This window comes from Ranitomeya variabilis, chromosome 4 (genome assembly GCF_051348905.1).
Source record: "Ranitomeya variabilis isolate aRanVar5 chromosome 4, aRanVar5.hap1, whole genome shotgun sequence".
Classification (NCBI taxonomy): domain Eukaryota; kingdom Metazoa; phylum Chordata; class Amphibia; order Anura; family Dendrobatidae; genus Ranitomeya; species Ranitomeya variabilis.
In genome coordinates this window covers 762,173,434-762,198,613 of record NC_135235.1, presented here as the reverse complement: position 1 = coordinate 762,198,613, position 25,180 = coordinate 762,173,434, and the positions used below count along the sequence as shown (strand labels likewise).

At 44.9% G+C, this 25,180-nt stretch overlaps 2 protein-coding genes across 2 annotated transcripts in view; both read right to left on the bottom strand.

The window, feature by feature from the left end:
- Positions 1–25,180, bottom strand: part of LOC143768285 (uncharacterized) — a 371,133-nt gene that overhangs the window by 237,643 nt on the left and 108,310 nt on the right. The gene's annotated exons all lie outside the window — the stretch shown is intronic.
- LOC143769381 (uncharacterized) lies at positions 4,647–14,697 on the bottom strand. Its single transcript, XM_077257856.1, has 2 exons — positions 14,266–14,697; positions 4,647–6,203 (listed from the first exon to the last, which is right to left on the bottom strand). Exons 1-2 carry the CDS (start codon positions 14,399–14,401, stop codon positions 4,846–4,848), a joined length of 1,494 nt encoding a protein of 497 aa, XP_077113971.1. The 5' UTR covers positions 14,402–14,697; the 3' UTR covers positions 4,647–4,845.

Sequence of the window (25,180 nt, the reverse complement as noted above, 5' to 3'; positions counted from 1 at the left end):
TCCAAAATTTTATAAGGACAGATGAAGCGAGGCTTGAATTTAGGAGAGGAGACCTTCATAGGAACATACCGAGAAGACAGCCATACCAAATCCCCAACACGAAGTCGGGGACCCACACCGCGGCGGCGGTTGGCAAAGCGCTAAGCCTTCTCCTGTGACAACTTCAAATTGTCCACCACATGGTTCCAAATCTGCTGCAACCTATCCACCACAGAATCCACCCCAGGACAGTCAGAAGGCTCAACCTGACCCGAGGAAAAACGAGGATGAAAACCAGAATTGCAGAAAAAAGGCGAAACCAAAGTAGCAGAACTAGCCCGATTATTAAGGGCGAACTCGGCCAATGGCAAAAAAGTCACCCAATCATCCTGATCAACAGAAACAAAACATCTTAAATAAGTTTCCAATGTCTGATTAGTTCGCTCGGTTTGGCCATTCGTCTGAGGATGGAAGGCCGACGAAAAAGACAAATCAATGCCCATCTTAGCACAAAAAATCCGCCAAAATCTGGACACAAACTGGGATCCTCTGTCAGACACAATATTTTCAGAGATGCCGTGCAAGCGAACCACATTCTGAAAAAATAAAGGAACCAAATCGGAGGAGGAAGGCAACTTAGGCAAGGGCACCAGATGGACCATTTTGGAAAAACGAACACACACCACCCAGATGACAGACATTCTCTGAGATACTGGAAGATCCGAAATAAAATCCATGGAAATGTGCATCCACGGCCTCTTCGGGACAGGCAAAGGCAAAAGCAAACCGCTGGCACGAGAACAGCAAGGCTTAGCCCGAGCACAAATGCCACAGGACTGCACAAAGGAACACACATCCCGCGACAAGGAAGGCCACCAGAAGGACCTAGCCACCAAATCTCTGGTACCAAAAATCCCAGGATGACCTGCCAACACCGAAGAATGAACCTCGGAAATAACTCTGCTGGTCCATCTATCTGGAACAAACAGTCTCTCTGGTGGGCAACGGTCAGGTCTATCCGCCTGAAATTTCTGCAGCACTCGTCGCAAATCTGGGGAAATCGTAGACAAAATCACTCCCTCTCTGAGGATACCAGCCGGCTCTGAAACTCCCGGAGAGTCAGGCACAAAACTCCTAGAAAGTGCATCAGCCTTCACGTTCTTCGAACCAGGCAGGTACGAGACCACGAAATTGAAACGGGAGAAAAACAACGACCAACGAGCCTGTCTAGGATTCAGGCGCTTGGCAGACTCGAGATAAATCAGATTTTTGTGATCAGTCAAGACCACCACACGATGCCTAGCTCCCTCGAGCCAATGTCGCCACTCCTTGAATGCCCACTTCATAGCCAACAACTCCCGATTACCAACATCATAATTCCACTCGGCAGGCGAAAATTTTCTTGAAAAGAAAGCACATGGCTTCATCACAGAGCCATCAGAGCTTCTCTGCGACAAAACAGCCCCTGCTCCAATCTCAGAAGCATCAACCTCGACCTGGAAGGGAAGAGAGACATCTGGCTGACATAAGACTGGAGCTGAAGAAAACCGGCGCTTCAGCTCCCGAAAGGCTTCCACGGCCGCAGGAGACCAATTAGTCACATCAGAACCCTTCTTGGTCAAATCCGTCAAAGGTTTAACCACGCCAGAAAAATTAGCGATGAAGCGACGGTAAAAATTAGCAAAACCCAAGAACTTCTGAAGACTCTTAACAGATGTAGGCTGAGTCCAGTCATGAATAGCCTGGACTTTGACTGGGTCCATCTCAATAGTAGAAGGAGAAAGATTAAAACCCAAAAAGAAAACCTTCTGTACTCCGAAGAGACATTTTGAGCCCTTCACAAATAAAGCATTAGCACGCAGGACCTGAAACACCATCCTGACCTGCTTCACATGGGACTCCCAATCATCAGAAAAGACCAAAATGTCATCCAGATACACAATCATAAATTTATCCAGATATTCACGGAAGGTGTCATGCATGAAGGACTGAAACACAGAAGGAGCATTAGAGAGTCCAAAAGGCATCACCAAGTACTCAAAATGGCCTTCGGGCGTATTAAATGCTGTTTTCCATTCATCCCCCTGCTTAATACGCACAAGGTTATACGCACCACGAAGATCTATCTTGGTGAACCAACTGGACCCCTTAATCCGAGCAAACAGATCAGACAATAATGGCAAAGGATACTGAAATTTGACCGTGATTTTATTTAGAAGATGATAATCTATACAAGGGCTCAGAGAACCATCCTTCTTGGCCACAAAAAAAAATCCTGCACCAAGAGGGGAGGAGGATGGGCAAATATGTCCCTTCTCCAAAGACTCCTTTATATAACTCCGCATCGCGGCATGTTCTGGTACAGACAAATTAAAAAGTCGGCCCTTAGGGAACTTACTACCAGGAATCAAATTTATAGCACAATCACAATCCCTATGAGGAGGCAGGGCACTAGATCTGGGCTTATCAAATACATCCTGGTAGTCCGACAAAAACTCAGGGACCTCAGAAGGAGTGGAAGAAGCAATAGACACCACAGAAGCATCGCCATGAATCCCCTGACAACCCCAACTTGACACAGACATAGCTTTCCAATCCAAAACTGGATTATGGGCCTGCAGCCATGGCAGACCCAAAACGACAACATCATGCAAATTATGCAGCACAAGAAAGCGAATCACCTCCTGATGTACAGGAGTCATGCACATGGTCACTTGCGTCCAATACTGAGGCTTATTCTCAGCCAATGGTGTAGCATCAATTCCCCTCAGCGGAATAGGGAATTCCAAAGGCTCCAGGACAAAACCACAGCGCCTGGCAAATGACAAATCCATCAGATTCAGGGCAGCACCTGAATCCACAAAAGCCATAACCGAGTAGGATGACAAAGAACAAATTAAAGTAACAGACAAAATGAATTTAGGCTGTATAGTACCAATGGTGACAGGTTTAGCGATTTTTTTTTAAGCGCTTAGAGCATGCTGAGATAACATGTGTAGAATCACCACAGTAAAAGCACAACCCATTTTGACGTCTATGACTTTGCCGCTCAATTCTGGTCAGAATTCTGTCACATTGCATAGACTCAGGTCTCTGTTCAGAAATCACCGCCAGAGGATGCGCAGATTTGCGCTCCCGCAAACGCCGATCAATCTGAATGGCCAAGCCATTGAATCATTCAGACTTGTAGGCGTGGGGAACCCCACCATAACATTCTTAATGGCTTCAGAAAGACCCTCTCTGAAATTTGCAGCCAGGGCACGCTCATTCCATTGAGTAAGCACCGACCATTTCCTAAATTTTTGACAATACACCTCTGCTTCATCCTGACCTTGAGAGATAGCCAGCAAAGCCTTTTCTGCCTGGTTCTCAAGATTAGGTTCCTCATAAAGCAGTCCAAGCGCCAGAAAAAACGCATCCACATTCAGCAATGCAGGATCTCCTGGCGCCAGAGAGAAAGCCCAATCCTGAGGGTCGCCACATAACAAGGAGATAACAATTTTAACTTGCTGAGCGGAATCACCAGAGTAACGAGGTCTCAAAGATAGAAACAACCTACAATTATTCTAAAAATTCAGAAACCTAGATCTATCTCCAGAAAACAACTCAGGAATAGGTATTTTTGGCTCTGACATAGGGCTATGAACGACAAAATCCTGAATGCTTTGCACCCTTGCAGCAAGATGATCCACACTAGAAGTCAGACTCTGAATATCCATGTCTGCAGCTGAGCTCAAAACCACACAGAGCTTAAGGGGATGAAAGAAGCTGGACAGACTGCAGCAAAGGAAGAGAGAAAGAATAAAAAAAAAAAATTGTACTCAGGACTTCTTTTATCCCACTTCTGCGATGCATTAAACACTTTTTGGCCTGCTGTACTGTTATGATCCTAGTGGCTGAGGATCACAAAGAATACCAGCTAAGTCACTGAACATAAAACCAGCTCTAGGGAAGTGGTAACTGGACTGACCGCAAACCTGATCCTAACCAAACACACTAAAGGTAGCCGGTGAACGTGCCTAAAATCCTGGAGTCTCGACGCAGCCTGAGGAACTAGCTACCCCTAGAGAGAAAGTAAGACCTCACTTGCCTCAAGAGAAATAACCCCAAAGATATAGAAAGCCCCCAACAAATAATAACGGTGAGGTAAGGGGAAAATACATACATAGAAATGAAAACAGATTTCAGCAAATGAGGCCCGCTAATACTAGATAGCAGAAGACAGATAGAGTACTGTGCGGTCAGTAGAAAACCCTACAAAATATCCACTCTGAGAATTCAAGAACCCCACACACCAACTAACGGTGTGAGGGGAGAAACTCAGCCCCCTAGAGCTACCAGCAAGCAAGGAAATCACATATTAGCAAGCTGGACAAGAAACATATTGAACACTGAAGATCAAAAAATGAACAAACGGAAACTTAGCTTCTCATGGAGAGACTGGTAGCAAGGTAGTCAGAAGGAATCAGAATAGCACTGAATACATCGACAGCAGGCCTGGACTGAGAGTCCAGCTGAGCTAAATAGGAAACCAACCCACAGATAACGAGACAGCTGATGCTAACCACAAACTTGCAGAAAGACAGCACTCACACAGTACCACTTGTGACCACACGAGGGAGCCCAGAAATAGAGTTCACAACATATCACTCTGTAATGATTCTGTAATGATTCTATATAACATAAGAGTTTCATTTTTTGCATTTAAGAACTGAAATAAATTAACTTTTTGATAATATTCTAATTTAGTGAGAAGCACTTGTATGTGACTATGTAAACACAATTAAGAACATAAAAAAGCTTATCCCTTGTGTGAATTCTTTGGTGGCTAGAAAGAGGTGGTTTCTTCACAAAACATTTTCCACATTATGAACATGAAAATGGCTTCACCCCTGTGTGTGTTCTTTGGTGGGTAACAAGATGTGTTTTCTGTTTAAAACATTTCCCACATTCTGAACAGGAAAAAGGCATCTCCCCTGTGTGGGTTTTCTGGTGGCTATCAAGATTCGTCTTCCTGCTAAAACATTTCCCACATTCTGAACATGAAAAAGGCTTCTCCCCTGTGTGGGTTTTCTGGTGGCTAACAAGATTCGCTTTCTGGCTAAAACATTTCCCACATTCTGAGCAGGAAAAAGGCTTCTCCCCTGTGTGAGTTTTCTGGTGGCTAGCAAGATTTGCTTTGCTGTGAAAACATTTCCCACATTCTGAACATGAAAAAGGCTTCTTCCCTGTGTGGGTTTTCTGGTGGCTAACAAGATTCGATTTGAGGTTAAAACATTTCCCACATTCTGAGCAGGAAAAAGGCTTTTCCCCTGTGTGGGTTTTCTGGTGGCTAGCAAGATTTGCTTTGCTGTGAAAACATTTCCCACATTCTGAACATAAAAAAGGCTTCTCCCCTGTGTGGGTTTTCTGGTGGCTAACGAGATTCCATTTTTGGGTAAAACATTTCCCACATTCTGAACATGAAAAAGGCTTCTCCCCTGTGTGGGTTTTCTGGTGGCTAACAAGATGCGCTTTGTGGTTAAAACATTTCCCACATTCTAAACAGGAAAAAGGCTTCTCCCCTGTGTGAGATCTATGATGTCTGATAAGAACATTTTTATCTGTAAAACATTTCCCACATTCTGAACAAGAAAAAGGCTTCTCCCCTGTGTGAGATCTATGATGTCTGATAAGAACATTTTTATCTGTAAAACATTTCCCACATTCTGAACAAGAAAAAGGCTTCTCTCCTGTGTGAGTTCTTTGGTGGGTAACAAGCTGCGCTTTCCGAATAAAACATTTTCCACATTCTGAACATGAAAATGGCTTCTTCTCTGTGTGAATTCTCTGGTGACTGACAAAATCTGATTTCTGGTTAAAACATCTCCCACACTTGGAACAAGAAATTCTATTGTCTGCTTTGTGAAGGCTTTGTTGTTTGAGAAAGGACTTTTCTAGGGGAAAACTATTTCCATATTCTGAAAATGAAAATGTCTTCATTGCTTTAGGAGCAGTTCGTTTTTTAATGCTTATTTTGTGATTTTGATTTTCCTTAGTAGTCGGTAATGAATCAGAAGACAGGATCTGTTCCACAGGATCAGATGACAGATCTTTGCTGTGAAGGGATGATGGTATATTTGGAGTAATGGCATTCACTTCAATTGTATCCTGTGGGATCTCAAGATTATCTGATTTAAACATTGAAGAGGTCAGCTGTCCTGCTGATCTGCTGGTACAGTTATCTGCCAAGAATAAAACCAATTATTATTTTAGAATAAAATATCCTTGAATTCTATATTTTTGACCATTTCTACTTAAACGGTCTGTAAAAATGGCAAGTTATGCAAAATTATTGAATTATTCCCCAAGACAATGACAGTTTACTAGACTGTGCTCAAGCCACATTAAGCATCCATGCTTTTGGCATTACTATAGTGAGAAGAAATCACTTATTTTATGGCATGTGTATCTCCTGGAGTACAATCTGGGCACTATGTGTTGGGTAATAACTTGGGATATTTGCAATTTTCACTTTCCAACATTCACTGCGCGTGCTAATATCTGGAAACTGCAAGTGGAGTCAAAATAGTCACTATTCCTATAATTTATTGAGGGTTATAATTTACAAAATGGAGTCATTTTAACCCCTTCATGACCCCAGCTTTTTTTTGTTTTACGTTTTTGTTTTTCGCTCTCCTCCTTCCCAGAGCCATACTTTTTTTAATTTTTCCATCAATATGGCCATGTGAGGGCTTATTTTTTTTTGCAGGACGCGTTGCACTTTTGAATGACATTATTGGTTTTAGCATGTCGTGTACTAGAAAACTGGAAAAAAAATTCCAAGTGTGGTGAAATTGCAAAAAAGTGCAATCCCACACTTGTTTTTTGTTTGGCTTTTTTTGCTAGGTTCACTAAATGCTAAAACTGACCTGCCATTATGATTTTCCAGGTCATTATGAGTTCATAGACACCAAACATGTCTAGGTTATTTTTTATCTAAATAGTAAAAAAAAATTCCAAATTTTGCTAAAAAAAAATTGTGCACTTTTCCGGTACCTGTAGCGTCTCCAATTTTCGTGATCTATGGTTGGGTGATGGCCTTTTTTTGTGTGCTGAGCTGACATTTTTAATGATACCATTTGGGTGCTGTAAGGTTTCTCTTACTGAGAGTGTTGGGGGACACTCACTTGGCCGCGATATTCAAGCACACGGGCACGGGTTTATAAAACAAAGCAGTCCATGCGGTTTATTAAGCCTCATAAACCGGGGTACGCACAGTTCATAACATGAAACACAACAGGCACCAACTGGTGATATTTACTTGCAGCTTCTAACACTTCAGTGTACGGCTTTGCCTCACGGCCACTAACACGCTGGTCCTCCCTTAACCAGTTCCCAAGGGAGACCACACAGTTCATAGAACTTCACAAGCACTACCGGCCTGTACGATACCTGACGGGAGCTCCGGCTCCACCTGCTGACTCCTTGCCAGTCCGCACCTCCGGGTAAGCTGCCTTACAGGGATCACCAACTTGCCTGGCCGGCACGCACTAGTCAGTCCAGACCTCACCGAAGGACTCCAGCTTCCCCAGACTCCGTTAACACTCTTCTGGGTAAGCTGCCTAACAGGGATCCCCAACTTGCCTGTCCGGCATACAGTAGTCAGTCCCGACCTCACCGAAGGACTCCAGCTTCCCCAGTTCCACTGTGCACTGCTCCGGGATCCGGTCCTCCTACTAGGACCTCCCACGCCAGCAGGTGCTTTCCAGGAAGCCTCTTCCCAGGCTTCCAACACAGGAACACACCGAGCCCTCAGGAACTCCCTCAGGGATTTTGCACTTGGACCCTTCAGGTCCAAACACTGGAATCACACAGGAACATGTGACCCACACTCTGGTCACGTTATGTACCTGTAACCACACCCACAGTAATGGATCACATGGACTGGTCACGTGATCCTGACATCACTGCAGGTCAATTCTCACGGCCTCAATACAACTCCGTGCAGATCCCGGGGAGACCATGCAGCGCCCCCTACCTGTTACAGGGGTTACTGCATCACATATATCACATATCCTCCCCGTCTGTTCACACCTGTAGGGTTGAACACCTGTCATACACGTGGGATCACGGGATATGTCATGCACGTTGCCTTGCCCTTCCTGTCGAGAGAACCGTCTCAGTCGGTTTTGAGCATCACACAGACCCATCCAGTTGTTGAGTTTACCCCGCCCCCAGCGGTCAACATGTAGGCCTTGAGGTTTGGCCCTTAAGTTACAGTCTGTCCGTGACACCAAACCTTTAGTCAAGTTTGTCTTTTTACTCGACCTTTCTCTCCAGGGTCGCCACCCACGGTTGGTACGGACATTAGTCCCACTTACAGTCGAGACTAGCAACTGATCAGAGTCTGACCCTCCATCACTACGTCTACTACTGTACATGTCCTTTTTGTTTCCTTTTCGTTGGGAAGAAGGCGGCTGCCACCTTGTGTTCTGCAGCTGTTTATTGACCTGCCGTCTGTACAGTCTCAGCTGCTCTATTTCTCTCAGGTAGGCCACGCGATACTTCAGGAGCATCCGGATATTCGCTAGACTCTCCTTGGACCCGACAACCAGGAATGACACCATTCCATCTTCACCCACCTGGGCCTTGTCTTCAGCCGGAATCCTCAGTCTCTTCACACCGGACACATCCACCATCTCCTGCATCGCTTTTCCAAATCGGCCAGTGAGCTTCGCTACCAGAGCTCTGGGCACTTGGACTGTGTCCTCCACCAAACCCAGACGACTTTGAGCTTTCCTGGCTTGCTCCAAACAACGAGTGGCCTCACCATTCCCCAACAGGACGCTCTGTTTTGTGCAGAGGCACCGTAGGTGCATGTCCCTCAGGACAGCCACCCTCTTCACTGTGACTTCCTTAGTAGACAGTACCACCAACTGTTTCGTCTCCAGTGCACACTACACGCTTCCACTGCCTTTTTAAAGGCCTCATGCACACCCTCGCGGGTACATGCATCTTGCGCCTCTACGGGTACATCTATCACGCTCTTGAAGAGCGGAGTCTCACTTCCTTCAAGAACAGATGGCTCCTGCCTTGCCATGGACCTTTCCATCAAGACACCTGTCACAACCGGGTGACCATCTTGTTCTGCTTTTAGCGCCAACTCCTCTTCAGCTTTACTCTCATTACCACTCTGGTACTGGCACGAGAAGTCTGCGACCACCACCTCTTTTCCTTGTAGAGGGCCTTTTAGTGCTTCTCTAAGCACTACAATGTCTTCCTTTAGGGTCTGATACACACTTTGCCACCTGAACAGGTGGGGTCTGAGCTCCGAGACTTCCTTCTCCAGCTCATCCACTCTGCGCTCAGCCGCTTGTTTCAGGACCCTTTCTTGTTCGACATGGTCGTTCACCGTCTCTATAACCAATTCCATCTCGCTTCTCCCATCCTCCGGATTGGTGAAACATCCATCACTTGAGGAGGTATTCACTTCCGGCACCATCTCCTTGGTGGCCTCCTCCACTTCCGTACCCTCCGACTCTGCACTGTCAGGGTCGGCCCTCTCTTGGGTCTCAGCGGTGACGTCATTAGGTTCGTCCCTTTTCCCTGGGACTTCAGAGTTCTTCATACACCCCAGGTCCTCAGCATCTTCTGTCAATTCCCCACACGGAGCAACGGGTTCAGCCCCTTTGGCTCTTTTACGTCTCCATCGACGGGAGGAAGAATTGCCTGAGTCAACCTTATTACACTCTTTTCCACTGGCGTCACTGTCTGAATGGGAGTCGCCACCAATCGTCACCACAGGTCCTGGACCCCGTCCTCCACCCGTCAGCACAGGTCCTGGACCCCATCCTCCACCCATCACCACAGGTCCTGGACCCCGTCCTCCACCCGTCACCACAGGTCCTGGACCCCATCCTCCACCCGTTACCACAGGTCCTGGACCCCGTCCTCCACCCGTTACCACAGGTCCTGGACCCCGTCCTCCACCCGTTACCACAGGTCCTGGACCCCGTCCTCCACCTGTCACCAGGGCATATGCGCTTGTTACTGGCCATGATTTGTCACAGTCACCCCCAGAATCTGTGTCACACCCCACAGTCTGATGACCCTGCAAGTCACTCTCTGTCTGGGTGTCAGCTCCACATGTTTTATCCAGCAGACCACTATCAGTCGTATTGTGGCACACTTCAGGTGACGTCAGATCAGTTAGTTGGACAGTCGCACCTTTCCCTCTGGTCAGGCCTGCCTTCTCCACATTACTAACTGACATCCACATGATATCCACAAACACTTCAGCCTTTTCCCACAGTGCTACCAAATCTTGTCCTATTACCATAGGATACGGCAAGATCGGGTCTACAACCACCTCATGGTATGTGGAAACCTCCGCTGCGACAATGTAGATAGTGGCTACCTGGAGATATTCAGTGTCGCCAGGTGACACAGAATCTCCTGGACGGGTTCCAGCACAGACGCTTCTCTCCCCGGGTCTATCAACCCTTGCACACACTTTCCATCCAGCCAAAAAGGACGCAGTCGTGACACCTCACTGATTGCCGCCCCTTTTTTGGCTCCGCCCCCTTTCTGGGCAAGTGCTCCGCTTTTTGATACCACCCCGGTTCGAGATTCAGCCCCCCTTCGGGATTCCACCCCTTTTTGGGCCATTACCCCTATTCGGGTTACCGCCCCTTTTTGGGTCTCCGCCCCCTTTTGGGCAACCATTCCCGTTTGGGCCACCGCTCACTATTAGGGATAATCCCCTCCCTGGGATACACCCCGTGGACTCCCCCACGGTACTCAGGCCCCAGTTCACACAGTACACCCCAATGTCTCTGGGCTTGTACTGGCCCTTTAACCCCTTCCCGACATCGGACGTACTATACCGTCCGATGTCGGGTCCCCTGCTTTGATGTGCACTCCGGCGGTGAGCGCACATCAAAGTCGCGACATGTCAGCTGTTTTTTACAGCTGACATGTGCGCGCAATAGCGGCGGGTGAAATCGCGATCACCCGCCGCTATTAACTAGTTAAATGCCGCTGTCAAACGCAGACAGCGGCATTTAACTACCGCATCCGGCCGGGCGGCCGGATATGAGCGCATCGCCAACCCCCGTCACATGATCGGGGGTCAGCGATGCTTGTGTATTGTAGCCATAGAGGTCCTTGAGACCTCTATGGTTACTGATCGCCGGTGGCTGTGAGCGCCCCCCTGTGGTCGGCGCTCACAGCACACCTGCATTTTAGCTACATAACAGCGATCTGATGATCGCTGTTATGTAGCAGAGCCAATCAGGCTGTGCCTGCTTCTAGCCTCCCATGGAGGCTATAGAAGCATGGCAAAAGTTAAATAAAAAAGTAAAAAAAAATGTGAAAAAAATAAAAAAAATATAAAAGTTTAAATCACCCCCCTTTCGCCCCAATCAAAATAAATCAATAAAAAAATAATCAAACCTACACATATTTGGTATCGCCGCGTTCAGAATCGCCCGATCTATCAATAAAAAAAAGCATTAACCTGATCGCAAAACGGCGTAATGAAAAAAAAAATCGAAACGCCAGAATTACGTTTTTTTGGTCGCCGCGATTTGCATTAAAATGCAATAACGGGCGATCAAAAGAACGCATCTGCACCGAATTGGTATCATTAAAAACGCCGTCTCGGCACGCAAAAAATAAGCCCTCAACCCACCCCAGATCATGAAAAATGGAGACGCTACGAGTATCGGAAAATGGCGCAATTTTTTTTTTTTTTTTTGCAAAGTTTGGAATTTTTTTTCACCACTTAGGTGAAAAATAACCTAGTCATGTTAGGTGTCTATGAACTCGTACTGACCTGGAGAATCATAATGGCAGGTCAGTTTTAGCATTTAGTGAACCTAGCAAAAAAGCCAAACAAAAAACAAGTGTGGGTTTGCACTTTTTTTGCAATTTCACCGCACTTGGAATTTTTTTCCCGTTTTCTAGTACATGCCATGGTAAAACCAATGGTGTCATTCAAAAGTACAACTCGTCCCGCAAAAAATAAGCCCGCACATGGCCAAATTGACGGAAAAATAAAAAAGTTATGGCTCTGGGAAGGAGGGGAGTGAAAAACGAAAACTGAAAAATGAAAAATCCCACGGTCATGAAGGGGTTAAGAGTCTGCACAAAAAGAGAATTTTTTTTTTTTTTCTCTATGTCACTTTCACCAGCTCCTGCTGGTACCGCCACAGCTCCCGCTGCAGTCACACACAACCGGCACCTCCAGGTGCTGCCAACCACAAGCCACTACAGCTCCGCCTGCTGTGGAACCTCTCGCTGCAACCACGGCTACTCTCCACACGGCTCTGCACGGGTCCACCGCTGCCGCTTGTCACCTTCGTGACCCCGCCGAGTCACAGCAGACGCTTGTCACTTTCGTAACCCCGCCGAGTTACCGCTAGACGCTTGTCACCTTCGTGGCTCTGCCACAGCAATTAACTCCACGTGTGCTAGCGGGATTGTTGCCAAAATTCTCCACCAATTGTAAGGTTTCTCTTACTGAGAGTGTTGGGGGACACTCACTTGGCCGCGATATTCAAGCACACGGGCACGGGTTTATAAAACAAAGCAGTCCATGCGGTTTATTAAGCCTCATAAACCGGGGTACGCACAGTTCCTAACATGAAACACAACAGGCACCAACTGGTGATATTTACTTGCAGCTTCTAACACTTCAGTGTACGGCTTTGCCTCACGGCCACTAACACGCTGGTCCTCCTTTAACCAGTTCCCAAGGGAGACCACACAGTTCATAGAACTTCACAAGCACTACCGGCCTGTACGATACCTGACGGGAGCTCCGGCTCCACCTGCTGACTCCTTGCCAGTCCGCACCTCCGGGTAAGCTGCCTTACAGGGATCACCAACTTGCCTGGCCGGCACGCACTAGTCAGTCCAGACCTCACCGAAGGACTCCAGCTTCCCCAGACTCCGTTAACACTCTTCTGGGTAAGCTGCCTAACAGGGATCCCCAACTTGCCTGTCCGGCATACAGTAGTCAGTCCCGACCTCACCGAAGGACTCCAGCTTCCCCAGTTCCACTGTGCACTGCTCCGGGATCCGGTCCTCCTACTAGGACCTCCCACGCCAGCAGGTGCTTTCCAGGAAGCCTCTTCCCAGGCTTCCAACACAGGAACACACCGAGCCCTCAGGAACTCCCTCAGGGATTTTGCACTTGGACCCTTCAGGTCCAAACACTGGAATCACACAGGAACATGTGACCCACACTCTGGTCACGTTATGTACCTGTAACCACACCCACAGTAATGGATCACATGGACTGGTCACGTGATCCTGACATCACTGCAGGTCAATTCTCACGGCCTCAATACAACTCCGTGCAGATCCCGGGGAGACCATGCAGCGCCCCCTACCTGTTACAGGGGTTACTGCATCACATATATCACAGTGCAGATACATTCTTTTGACCGCCCGTTATTGCATTTTAATGCAATGTCGCATTGACCAAAAAATCGTAATTCTGACGTTTCAATTTTTTTCTCGCTATGCCGTTTAGCTTTCATGTTCATTTTTTTATTGATAGATTGGGCGATTCTGAACGCGGCGATATGAAATATGTGTATATTTGATTTTTTAGTTTTATTTTGAATGGGGCGAAAGGGGGGTGACTTAAAACTTTTATATTTTTTTAATTTTTTTTAAAACATTTTTTTTTTACTTTTGCCATGCTTCAATAGCCTCCATGGGAGGCTAGAAGCTAGCATAGCCTGATCGGCTCTGCTACATAGGAGCGATGCTCAGATTGCTCCTATGTAGTAAATTTACTGCATTGCTATGAGTGCTGAGCACAGGGTGGCGCTCACAGCAATCAGGCATCAACAACCATAGAGGTCTTCAATAGACCTCTGGTTGTCATGCCGATGCATCGCTGACCCTCGATCACGTAACGGGGGTCAGGAATGCACGCATTTTAGGCCCGACGGCCGGAAGCGCTAGGTAAATGCCGCTGTCAGCGTTTGACAGTAGCATTTAACTAGTTACTAGTGGCGGGTGGATCGTGAATCCACCCCCTGCTATTGCGAGCACATGTCAGCTGTTTTGAACAGGCTTTGATGCGGGCTCACCACCGGAGGCCACATCAAAGCAGGGGTTCTGACCTCGGATGTACTATCCCGTTCGAAGTCAGAAAGGGGTTAAAGGGATTTCATGTGCTCTGGTTTTCTGCAATTTTGTCATATTAGGAATTCTGCAAATGGTGTGTCCCATCTCCTCTGGGATCTGCTCCTGCAATGTCTGCTTTGGACACCAGACGCGGCTTACTCAATCTGCAGGCGATGCTGGTAACAGAGGTGGGGTTGGAACCAGAAGCTCTTGGCGGTGCAGGCTCTGCCCAGTCACTAAGATTAGGGCGCCTGGCATCTGTAGTACCATCTGCCAATTGGAAAGCACCAAACATTTTTTAATCAGATACATTTGTATTAACGATAACAAGATTTACAACAGATCACATGTTCATACTCATTTTATGTTTTACAGTAAATTAACCCCCATGGAGGCCATATCAGGAGCAAACAATAATTCGTCCATAGTTGACAATATCAAACAGAGTTCCAGTTTACCATAAATTGTACTATATACTGGTAGAACATTAATCTTATCCAACCACGGCTGCCATAATTTATGGAAGAAATCTAGCTCGTCTCTCCTGGTGTAAATGCTTTTCTCAAGCTCAGTTATGTGGTTCGTTTGAGCAATGAATTCACGTCTGGATGGAGGCTCCTCTCTAACCCAATATTTTGCAATCAGTTTACTTGCAGCAAACGATAATCTTGCAATTACAATTTTAGTCGTATTGTCAGTTAATATTTACCCTAATATACATATCAACAGATCCCTAGGGATAACGTACCCATACACCACTCCAATGCAGTTCAACACTACAATCCAATAGGAGGACTATCTGGGACAATGCTAAAGCATATGCAATATGTCCGCCTGAGATTGCTAACTCCTTGGGCAATCAGAGTTGGACTTCGAAAGCACCACACCTTACTAAAGCTTGAAACATATTGCCGGAAGCTGCCAGATACAGCCTTGATCTCCTCTGGTTCAGTCCTCTGTGCTCAGCTCCTGGCTTGTGTATTTGTTTCCCGTTGTGACCCCGGCCTGTTTACTGACTACTCTTATGTCTCCTGAGTTAGTATTTTCTCTGGCCTCTTGGTTCTGACACGGCTATCTGTCTTTTCTTCTTCCCATCTTACTCCACAGAACAGTAGGTAACTGTGCTTCAAGCCTAGCAGTCTCTGTGTAAGTCCAAATTCATGTAGAGGGGTTAAAGAAGTTAAAGGGTAATGGGCAAAACTGTGAATATAGACAATAACACATCTACTGAAATGATCAAGCTGAACAGTGATCCTCAGGAAAAAAGAAAATGAGTAGTGGTGAAACTTCTCTGGAGTAATTGGACTATGGGACTTGGTGGCTCTAAGCAATATAAACTATCGTAAGGACCAATATTTTCTGTCAGATAAATGTCAAGAAGAAATATTAGAAATTTAAATAGAACTTTTTATAATAGTGCAGAGCTGAGGGATCTGAAATTTAGATCTCAGGCATTTGGTAATTGAAACCTTTTTTTAAACACTACCAGGGAGATACAGACTCAGTTAGTGAGGCAGGCCGATCCCACCACATTCAGACTATCATACGGAATGAACATGTAACAAAACTTTAAAAAAAGTTATATCCTCAACAACAACATATGTATGAGGGGAGAACTCCAACACTAAACCGGTGTTGCACTCATTTATGGTGGACCATTGGAGCTACTATGAGTCCTGACCACAAGAGTATAGAAACTAACATTGCTCCCCATTTCAGGAGAGATTGTGCAGTAATCTGAATTCCTTAGGATCAAAAACAATGGAATTTATGAGGTGGAGTGAATCCATGAAACCAGGGCTGGAGCCAACACATCTCCTGCAGGCGGGAATAAATGTACAGTGGGTACAGAAAGTATTCAGACCCCTTTACATTTTTCACTCTTTGTTTCATTGCAGCCATTTGGTAAATTTAAAAAAGTTCATTTTTCTCTCATTAAATGTGCACGCTGCAACCCATCTTGACTGAAAAAAAATCAGAAACGTAGAAATTTTTGCAAATTTAATAAAAAAGAAAAACTGAAATGTCACATGGTCCTAAGTATTCCGACCCTTTGCTCATACACTCATATATCAGTCCCATGCTGTCCATTTCCTCCTGATCCTCCTTGAGATGGTTCTATTCCTTCATTGGAGGCCAGCTGGGTTCAATTAACCCCCGGAGCCTTTTTCAGTTTTGCGTTCTCATTTTTAACTCCCCTTCTTCTCAGAGCCATAACTTTTTATTTTTCCATCAATATGGCCATGTGAGGACTTGTTTTTGCGAGACGAGTTGTACTTTTGAATGACACCATTGATTTTACCATGTCGTGTACTAGAAAATGGGAAAAGATTCCAAGTGTGGTGAAATTTAAAAAAAAAAAGTGCAATCCCAGACTTGTTTTTTGATTCTCCAGGTCATTATGAGTTCATAGTAGTATAGGATATACTTGGCACACTCGTATGGGTCTGATGCAAAAAAGTGTTTATTATATACATACAGTATTCAAACGTTTCGGTCTACCAAGGACCTTCATCAGTGTGCTCTACAAATAAACAAAATAAAGTGCATAGACATAATCCGAAAACAGAAATTAAATAAAATAAAGTATATACCAGGAAATATATCTGGTGGCGTATGGTAGACTGGTAGAAGCCAGAAATGACACTCCAAACATTATAACAAAATATACGTCATATATGCGAAAAATATTTTACAGAATTTAAAAATCCTTTCCTTCCATGTTTCCGTCGAGCACACAACATACGGGACACGTTGGTCCGTGCAGACATTGGTCCATCCTCCCAACGTTTTCTTTGCAACTCGAAAAAAGGCACCTTTCCCTGCTTAAACTGCAATCAATGCAGCAATGTCCTAAAGGTGACACCATTTATCATCCATACACGGGGAAACGGTACAATATTAACACTTTTTTCACTTGTAATTCAAACTTCGATGTCTATCTGGTCAAATGTCCTTGCGGTCTATTATACGTAGGGGAGACCACTCAAGCTATTAAGGACAGAATATCAAATCATAAATCAGCCATCAGATGCAAGAATTTATTACTCCCCATACCGGATCACTTCAATTCAAAAGGACACAATGTGTCACAACTCCGTTTCCAGGTAATCGAGCAAGTTACCCTTCCCCATCGCGGGGGAGACCGTATTTCTATACTCAAACGCAGGGAAGCCTTTTGGATTCATGAACTGAACACTCTGAGCCCCAAGCGGCTCAATAGAGATTGTGATTTACAATCCTTCATGTAGAATCGTCTTGTTCCATTATTCCCTGGGTAAGGTTTGTTTGTCTTTCTTTCAATGTAATTGTAATCTATATGGATTGAGCTGGATAATACCCAGCACCATACTCTGTTGTTCTCAATTAGCTTGCCGCATATAGCAATCTACAATGTTAATCTGGATAATACCCAGTATCACATTCTGTACTATTATATATGGGGTTTAACGAGCTTTCCTCATAATATACATGTGGGTCCTCTTATGGCGATACCATACCTATCTTCCTGCTTCCTCTAGCCTTCCCTCCTAGATTTCTTTTCATTGCTTTTAACATACATTTAAATACATGCATGTTACTAATCTTGTGTTTTATCCACAGAGCCGCCCCTACTGAACTGTGTATGACACTCCTTCACTTGATCCCACCCTTCTCTTCAGCAATGCGCAGGAGCCACCCCTCCTGGAACGCACTGGTTACCACCTCCTTCTCTGTGGAACGCACAGCAGCAGTTTTCTTTACGTGCACTCGCGCGTCATTTCTGGTTCACTCCTTCCAGTTTTCGTTCCGGCCACAGCACGCGCACAGGGCTTTATAAGTTCTGGCTCTCCCGGACATTGTACTGCCGACATTCAGTTCCTGTGACCTGCGGTGGATACCACGTCCGTCTTCTCTCTCTACAGCCTCCTCTAAGGCTCGGTAAGTGCCACAGATAGGAGTGCCTACATGCTGCATGGACTCCCTACTATTTTAATAGTATTCTAACAAACATTTGGCAATCTCTTATAGATCGGCTGGTCTAGAGCCCTCTATTTTCAGGATCCCTTGTTTACCCTACTATATTGGTACGTCCATTCATACAACCTCTAGTCACTGTGCCACACGTTCCTATGCATGCCATTCGTATATATAGATATTTATTCTCTCTATTTCACTACAGATGCAATATAACTTCTAAGGGTCTATGCTTTATACCCTCTTTCCAGCTCTCCATAGGTATGTACCCCCTATCTATTTCGTGAGACACCAACCCCACACTCTATAGTCTAGTCCTAGTACCTATAAGGTTCCCATGGATTCCACTCATATTTGTGTAAAATATTTTTCGCATATATGACGTTTATTTTGTTATAATGTTTGGAGTGTCATGTCTGGTTTCTACCAGTCTACCATACGCGACCAGATATATTTCCTTGTATATACTTTATTTTATTTAATTTCTGTTTCCGGATTATGTCTACGCACTTTATTTTGTTTATTTGTAGAGCACACTGATGAAGGTCCTTGGTAGACCGAAACGTTTGAATACTGTATGTATATAATAAACACTTTTTTGCATCAGAGCCATACGAGTGTGCCAAGTATATCCTATACTACACTTCCTGGGCACCTACTTCTTCAGCACCTCCACCCTCGGGCTGTGCTTATCATCTACTTTACCGCATTATGAGTTCATAGGCATCAAACATGTCTAGGTTCTTTTTCATCTATGTGGTGAAAAAAACAAACAAAAAAAAAAACTTTGTTAAAAAAAAAAAGAAGAAAATTTGCGCCATTTTCCAATACCCGTAGTGTCTCATTTTTCACGATATCGAGTCGGCTGAGGGCTTATTTTTGGCGCGCCGAGCTGTTGTTTTTTAATGACATCATGTTGGTGCAGATACAATCTTTTGATCGCCCATTATTGCATTTTAATGCAATGTTGCGGCGACCAAAACAAGTAATTCTGGCAATTTTACTTTTTTCTCACTATTCCGTTTAGCTATCAGGTTAATCCTTCTTTTTTTTATTGATAGATTGGGCGATTCTCAATGCGGCGATATCAAATATGTGTATGTTTGATTTTATTTTTATTGTTTTATTTTGAATGGGGCGTAAGGCGGGTGATTTGAATTTTTATATTTTTTATTTTTATATTTTTAAAAACTTTTTAGTTTTACTTTTGGCATGCATCAATAGTCTTCATAAGAGACTAGAAGCTGCCACAACCCGATCGGCTCTGCTACATAGAGGCGATGTTCAGATGGCCTGTATATAGCAGATTTACTCACTTGCTATGAGCGCAGACCACTGGGTTGCGCTCACAGGAAGCCAGCATTGAGAACCATAGAGGTCTCCAGGAGACCTCAGGTTGTCATGCCAACACATCGGTGACCCACGATCATGTGACGGGGGTCACCGGTGTGCGTATTGCCTTCGTGATTGCCATAAGTGAAATTTAAATGCCGCTTCAGAGTTTGACAGCGGCATTTAACTGGTTAATAGCCGTGGGTGGATCTCTATTCCACCCGCGGCTATTGCGGGCACATGTCAGCTGTTCAAAACAGCTGACGTGTCCCCGGAAAGATGTGAGCTCACTGCCGGAGTCCACATCAAAGGGAGGGAGTCCGACTTCAGCATACTATTACTCCCGATGTTGCTAAGGGGTTAAACTGATAGGACTTGATTTGGAAAGGGACACACCTGTCTATATAAGACCTCAAAGCTCACAGTGGAAGTCAGACCAAATGAGAATCATGAGGTCAAAGAAACTGGCCAAGGAGCTCAGAGACTGAATTGTGGCAAGGCACAGATCTGGCCAAGGTTACAACAGAATTTCTGCAGGACTCAAGATTCCTAAGAGCACAGTGGCCTCCATAATCCTTAATGGAAGAAGTTTGGGACCAACAGAAGTCTTCCTAGACCTGGCCGTCCAGCCAAACTGAGCAATTGTGGGAGAAGAGCCTTGGTAAGAGAGGTAAAGAAGAACCCCAAGATCACTGTGGCCGAGCTCCAGAGATGAAGCTCCAGAGATGAAGTAGGGAGATGGGCGAAAGTTCCACAAAGTCAACTATCACTGCAGCCCTCCACCAGTCGGGCCTTTATGGCAGAGTAGCCTGACGAAAGCCTCTCCTCAGTGCAAGACATATGAAAGCCCACATAGAGTTTGCTAAAAAACACATGAAGGACTCCCAGACTATGAGAAATAAGATTCTCTGCTCTGATGAGATGAAGATAGACCTTTTTGGTGATAATTCTAAGCGGTATATGTGGAGAAAACTAGGCACTGCTCATCACCTGCCCAATACAATCCCTACAGTGAAACATGGTGGTGGCAGCATCATGCTATGGGGGTGTTTTTCAGCTGCAGGGACAGGACAACTAGTTGTCATTGAAGGAAACATGAATGCGGCCAAGTACAGATATATCCTGGATGAAAACCTCTTCCAGAGTACTCTGGACCTCTGACTCGGCCGAAGGTTCACCTTCCAACAAGACAATGACCCTAAGCACACAGCTAAAATAACAGAGGAGTGGCTTCAGAACAACTCTGTGACCATTCTTGACTGGCCCAGCCAGAGCCCTGACCTAAACCCGATTGAGCATCTCTGGAGAGACCTGAAAATGGCATCCACCAACATTCACCATCCAACCTGGCGGAACTGGAGAGGATCTGCAAGGAAGAATTGTAGAGGATCCCCAAATCCAGGGGTGAAAAACTTGTTGCATCATTCCCAAGAAGTCTCATGGCTGTACTAGCTCTAAAGGGTTAATACTGAGCAAAGGGTCTGAATACTTATGACCATGTGATATTTCAGTTTTACTTTTTAATAAATTTGCAAAAATTACTACATTTTTGTTTTTTTTCAGTCAAGATGGGGGCAGAGTGCACATTAATGAGAAAAAAAAATAACTTTTTTGAATTTACCAAATGGCTGCAATGAAACAATGAAAAATGTAAAGTCTTCTTCTGAATACTTTCCGTAGCCAATGTATATTACAGCCATCAGCCACGCACAGCTCAGAGATACATCATGGCACCGGTGTGATGTTTATTATGTCGTTCATCACAATCTTGTATGAAGTTAGTTGGTTTTATAAGAAATTGAAAAGTCAGGATAAAGGGAAACTCTGCTGTTATTGGTCAGAAATTCACACTTGGCCTCACTGCACATTTAATGTTGTCGATCATAAAAGGGAAGTTTGGCCAGAAAGACCGGACCTGGTTTTATAAATCTAAAAACGACCCAAGCGATCCTTAATAGGATGAACAGCCAGAGACATAACATTAGGAAAGGTGTAATCTGTCTGTTTAGGCATTTCGTTTTAGAATATAAACGAGATCCCACCAGTTTAACCCCTTAGTGACAGGGCCAATTTGGTACTTAATGACCGAGCCAATTTTTACAATTCTGACCACTGTCCCTTTATGAGGTTTTAACTCTGGAACGCTTTAATGGATCCAGCTGATTCTGAGACTATTTTTTGGTGACATATTGTACTTCATGTTATTCGATATTACTTGCGATTATTTATGAAAAAGATGGAAATTTGGCGAAAATTTTAAAAATGTTGCAATTTTCAAACTTTTAATTTGTATGCCCTTAAATCAGAGAGATATGTCACACAAAATAGTTAATAAATAACATTTCCCACATGTCTACTTTACATCAGCACAATTTTGGAAACAATTTTTTTTTTGTTAGGAAGTTAAAAGGGTTAAAAGTTGACCAGCGATTTCTAATTTTTACAACAAAATTTTCAAAACAATTTTTTTTTAGGGACCACCTCACATTTAAAGTCACTTTGAGGGGTGTACGTGACAGAAAATACCCAAACTTGACACCATTCTAAAAACTACACCCCTCAAGGTCCTCAAAACCACATTCAAGAAGTTTATTAACCCTTGACGTGCTTCACAGCAACTGAAACAATGTGGAAGGAAAAAATGAACATTTAACTTTTTTTGCAAACATTTTACTTCAGAACCATTTTTTTAAATTTTCACAAGGGTAAAAAGAGAAAATGAACCACAAAATTTGTTGCGCAATTTCTCCTGAATACGCCGATACCCCATATGTGGGGGTAAACCACTGTTTGGGCGCATGGGAAAGCTCGGAAGGGAAGGAGCGCCGTTTGACTTTTTCAATGCAGAATTGGCTGGAATTGAGATCGGACGCCATGTCACGTTTGGAGAGCCCCTGATGTGCCTAAACAGTGGAAACCCCCACAAGTGACACCATTTTGGCAACTAGACCCTTAAAGGAACTTATCTAGATGTGTGGTGGGCACTTTAAACCCCCAGGTGCTTCACAGAAGTTTATAAAGTAGAGCCGTGAAAATAAAAAATCACATTTTTTCTACAAAAATGATATTTTTACCCCCCAATTTTTTTTTTCACAAGGGTATCATGGAAAATTGGACCCCAAAAGTTGTTGATCAATTTCTCCTGAGTACGCCGATACCCCATATGTGGGGGTAAACCACTGTCTGGGCACACGGCAGAGCTCGGAACACAAGGAGCTCCGTTTGACTTTTTCAATGCAGAATTAGCTGTAATTGAGATCGGACGCCATGTTGCATTTGGAGAGCCCCTGATGAGCCTAAACAGTGGAAACCCCCCACAAGTGACACCATTTTGGAAACTAAACCCATTAAGGAACTTATCTAGATGTGTGGTGAGCACTTTGAACCCCCAAGTGCTTCCCAGAAATTTATAACGTAGAGCTGTGAAAATAAAAAATCCTTTCTTTTCCTCAAAAAACAGGATTTTTGGTTGCTTACCGTAAAATCTGTTTCTCGGAGCCTTCATTGGGGAACACAGGAACCATGGGTGTAAGCTGCTGCCACTAGGAGGCTGACACTATGCAAATAAAAAAGTTAGCTCCTCCTCTGCAGTGTATACCCTACCGACAGGAAGTAGGATATTCAGTTAGTGAAAAAGCAGTAGGAGAAGTAACGTGTAAATGAGAAAGAATAATAATATAATAATAATCTTTATATAGCGCCAACAAATTCCGCATCGCTTTACAGTTTAACAGTTTCAAACACTCAAAGAGTGTTCAAAGAACTCAAACGTTAACAGTATACTGTAACACAATAAACAGAGCTGTTCAACTTGGGAGGGTGCTGTGTCCCCCAATGAAGGCTCCGAGAAACAGATTTTACGGTAAGCAACCAAAAATACTGTTTTCTCGGAGCCTTCATTGGGGGACACAGGAACCATGGGACGTCCCAATGCAGTCCCTGGGGTGGGAACAGCAATCGACTCCAATCTAGGTCGGAGGAACTCACCACCGTCGCCTGCAAGGTCTTCCTACCTAAGCCGGCATACGCCGAAGCTAGGTATGGAAGTTTCACGAACATGTGGAGGACCGATCATCGGTCTGTAGAGGTGCAAGGCAGAGACCCTGTATGTGCACCGCCGGAAGGCGCCCACTGCCCAGATAGGGAGCGCCTTAAACCTGGAAGGGGGAGCTCTGCTCTGACCTGGTAAATCTAAACAGTGCTAACTGGATTTTGCGGGCATACGTTGATTTGGCCGGAGGGCCTCTCTACGCCGAGCCCATATACTGAAAAGGAGGAGGGCGGCCTTAGCTGGATAGATGCACCTCACCCTGACCCAGTGGCGTGATGAGAGAACGCTACGAAGGAGGAGTCCGAGCAGGACGAAAGTCGTAGTTACTGACCGATAACGGTGTTTCTCAGAGCCCATGACAGCACTACCAGAGAGATGGAATCCGCCCTTCAGGGACAGGAAACCCTACAGGATAAAAGGGCGGTACCTCTCTCCTGCCTCAGTTTTGTTTACAGAGCATCAGAGGTCCTCCAGGTTAGTGACAACAAGAAATACACATTTTTAGCAAAATACTTATGAAGATTACACCGTGTCTAAATCAAATATACACTTCGTATAATAAGGTGCTCACCGCACACGTGATAAGGGGGGGAATAAGCAGGTGCTGTCATGGGCTCTGAGAAACACCGTTATCGGTGAGTAACTACGACTTTCTCAGTCGCCCATGACAGCACTACCAGAGAGAATTGCAGAGATTATTGCTTTAGGGCGGGACCACAGCCTGTAGAATCCTTCTTCCGAAGGTTAAGTCCGACGAAGAGGCTAAGTCTAAGCGATAGTGCCTAAAGAAGGTTGAAGGTGTTGACCAGGTGGCCGCTTTACAGATTTTATCTATTGGTACCTCCGACCTTTCGGCCCAGGAGGTCGCCATAGCTCTTGTAGAGTGTGCCTTGAGTCCTTCAGGAACTGCATTTCCCGTGGACGAGTATGCCAAGGCTATCGCGTCAGTGACCCAACGAGCTATAGTGCTTTTGGAGGCTTTGAGTCCTTTCCTAGGCCCCTGAAAACAAATAAAAAGACAGCCTTCCTTCCTACACTGACGGGAGGATTCTAGGTAGTGTATTAGACACCTTCTCACATCTAAGGTGTGGAATTTTTCCTCTTTTTGATTTTTTGGGTTTGGACAGAAGGACGGAAGGATTATTTCCTGGGATCTATGGAAATTGGAAGCCATTTTGGGTAGGTAAGCCGGATCTGTTCTCAATACTACCCTATCATCCATTATTTGTGTGAAGGGAGGATTTGCAGATAGAGCCTGAAGGTCACTAATCCTACGGGCAGATGTTAGGGCTGTAAGAAGGGCCATTTTAAGGGATAAGACTTTGAGTGGTATCGAAGCTATGGGTTCGAATGGGGGTTCTGTCATAGCCGATAGAACTAAGTTTAAGTCCCAAGATGGAGGGCTTCTGATTTTTATTGGCCTAGAACGTGCCGCGGCTTTAATAAACCTTGCTACCCATGGATTAGTGGCAACACTATGATTGTATAACGCCCCTAAGGCCGCTACTTGTACCTTTAGGGTGCTCACCGAGAGGCCCATATCCAAGCCTTTCTGTAGGAATTCTAGTATTTTATTTATTGGAACCCCATCTTGTAGTGTGACACCTGAGGTGGACAAAAACTTTTTCCAAGTTTTACCATAGATTCTAGTTGTTATTGTCTTCCTACTTTTTAATAGTGTGGACACTACCTTATCTGAGAAGCCCTTTGCCCTTAGAAGTGACCTCTCAAGTT

What these genes read in the sequence shown, in the direction of transcription:
- LOC143769381 (XM_077257856.1), bottom strand. Translation starts at nt 14,401, where the DNA reads ATGTTTGGTGCTTTCCAATTGGCAGATGGTACTACAGATGCCAGGCGC. An exon ending in CAGCATCGCCTGCAGATTGA is followed by an intron (nt 6,204 to 14,265) that starts GTAAGCCGCGTC and finishes TATTCTTGGCAG; the next exon opens with ATAACTGTACCAGCAGATCA.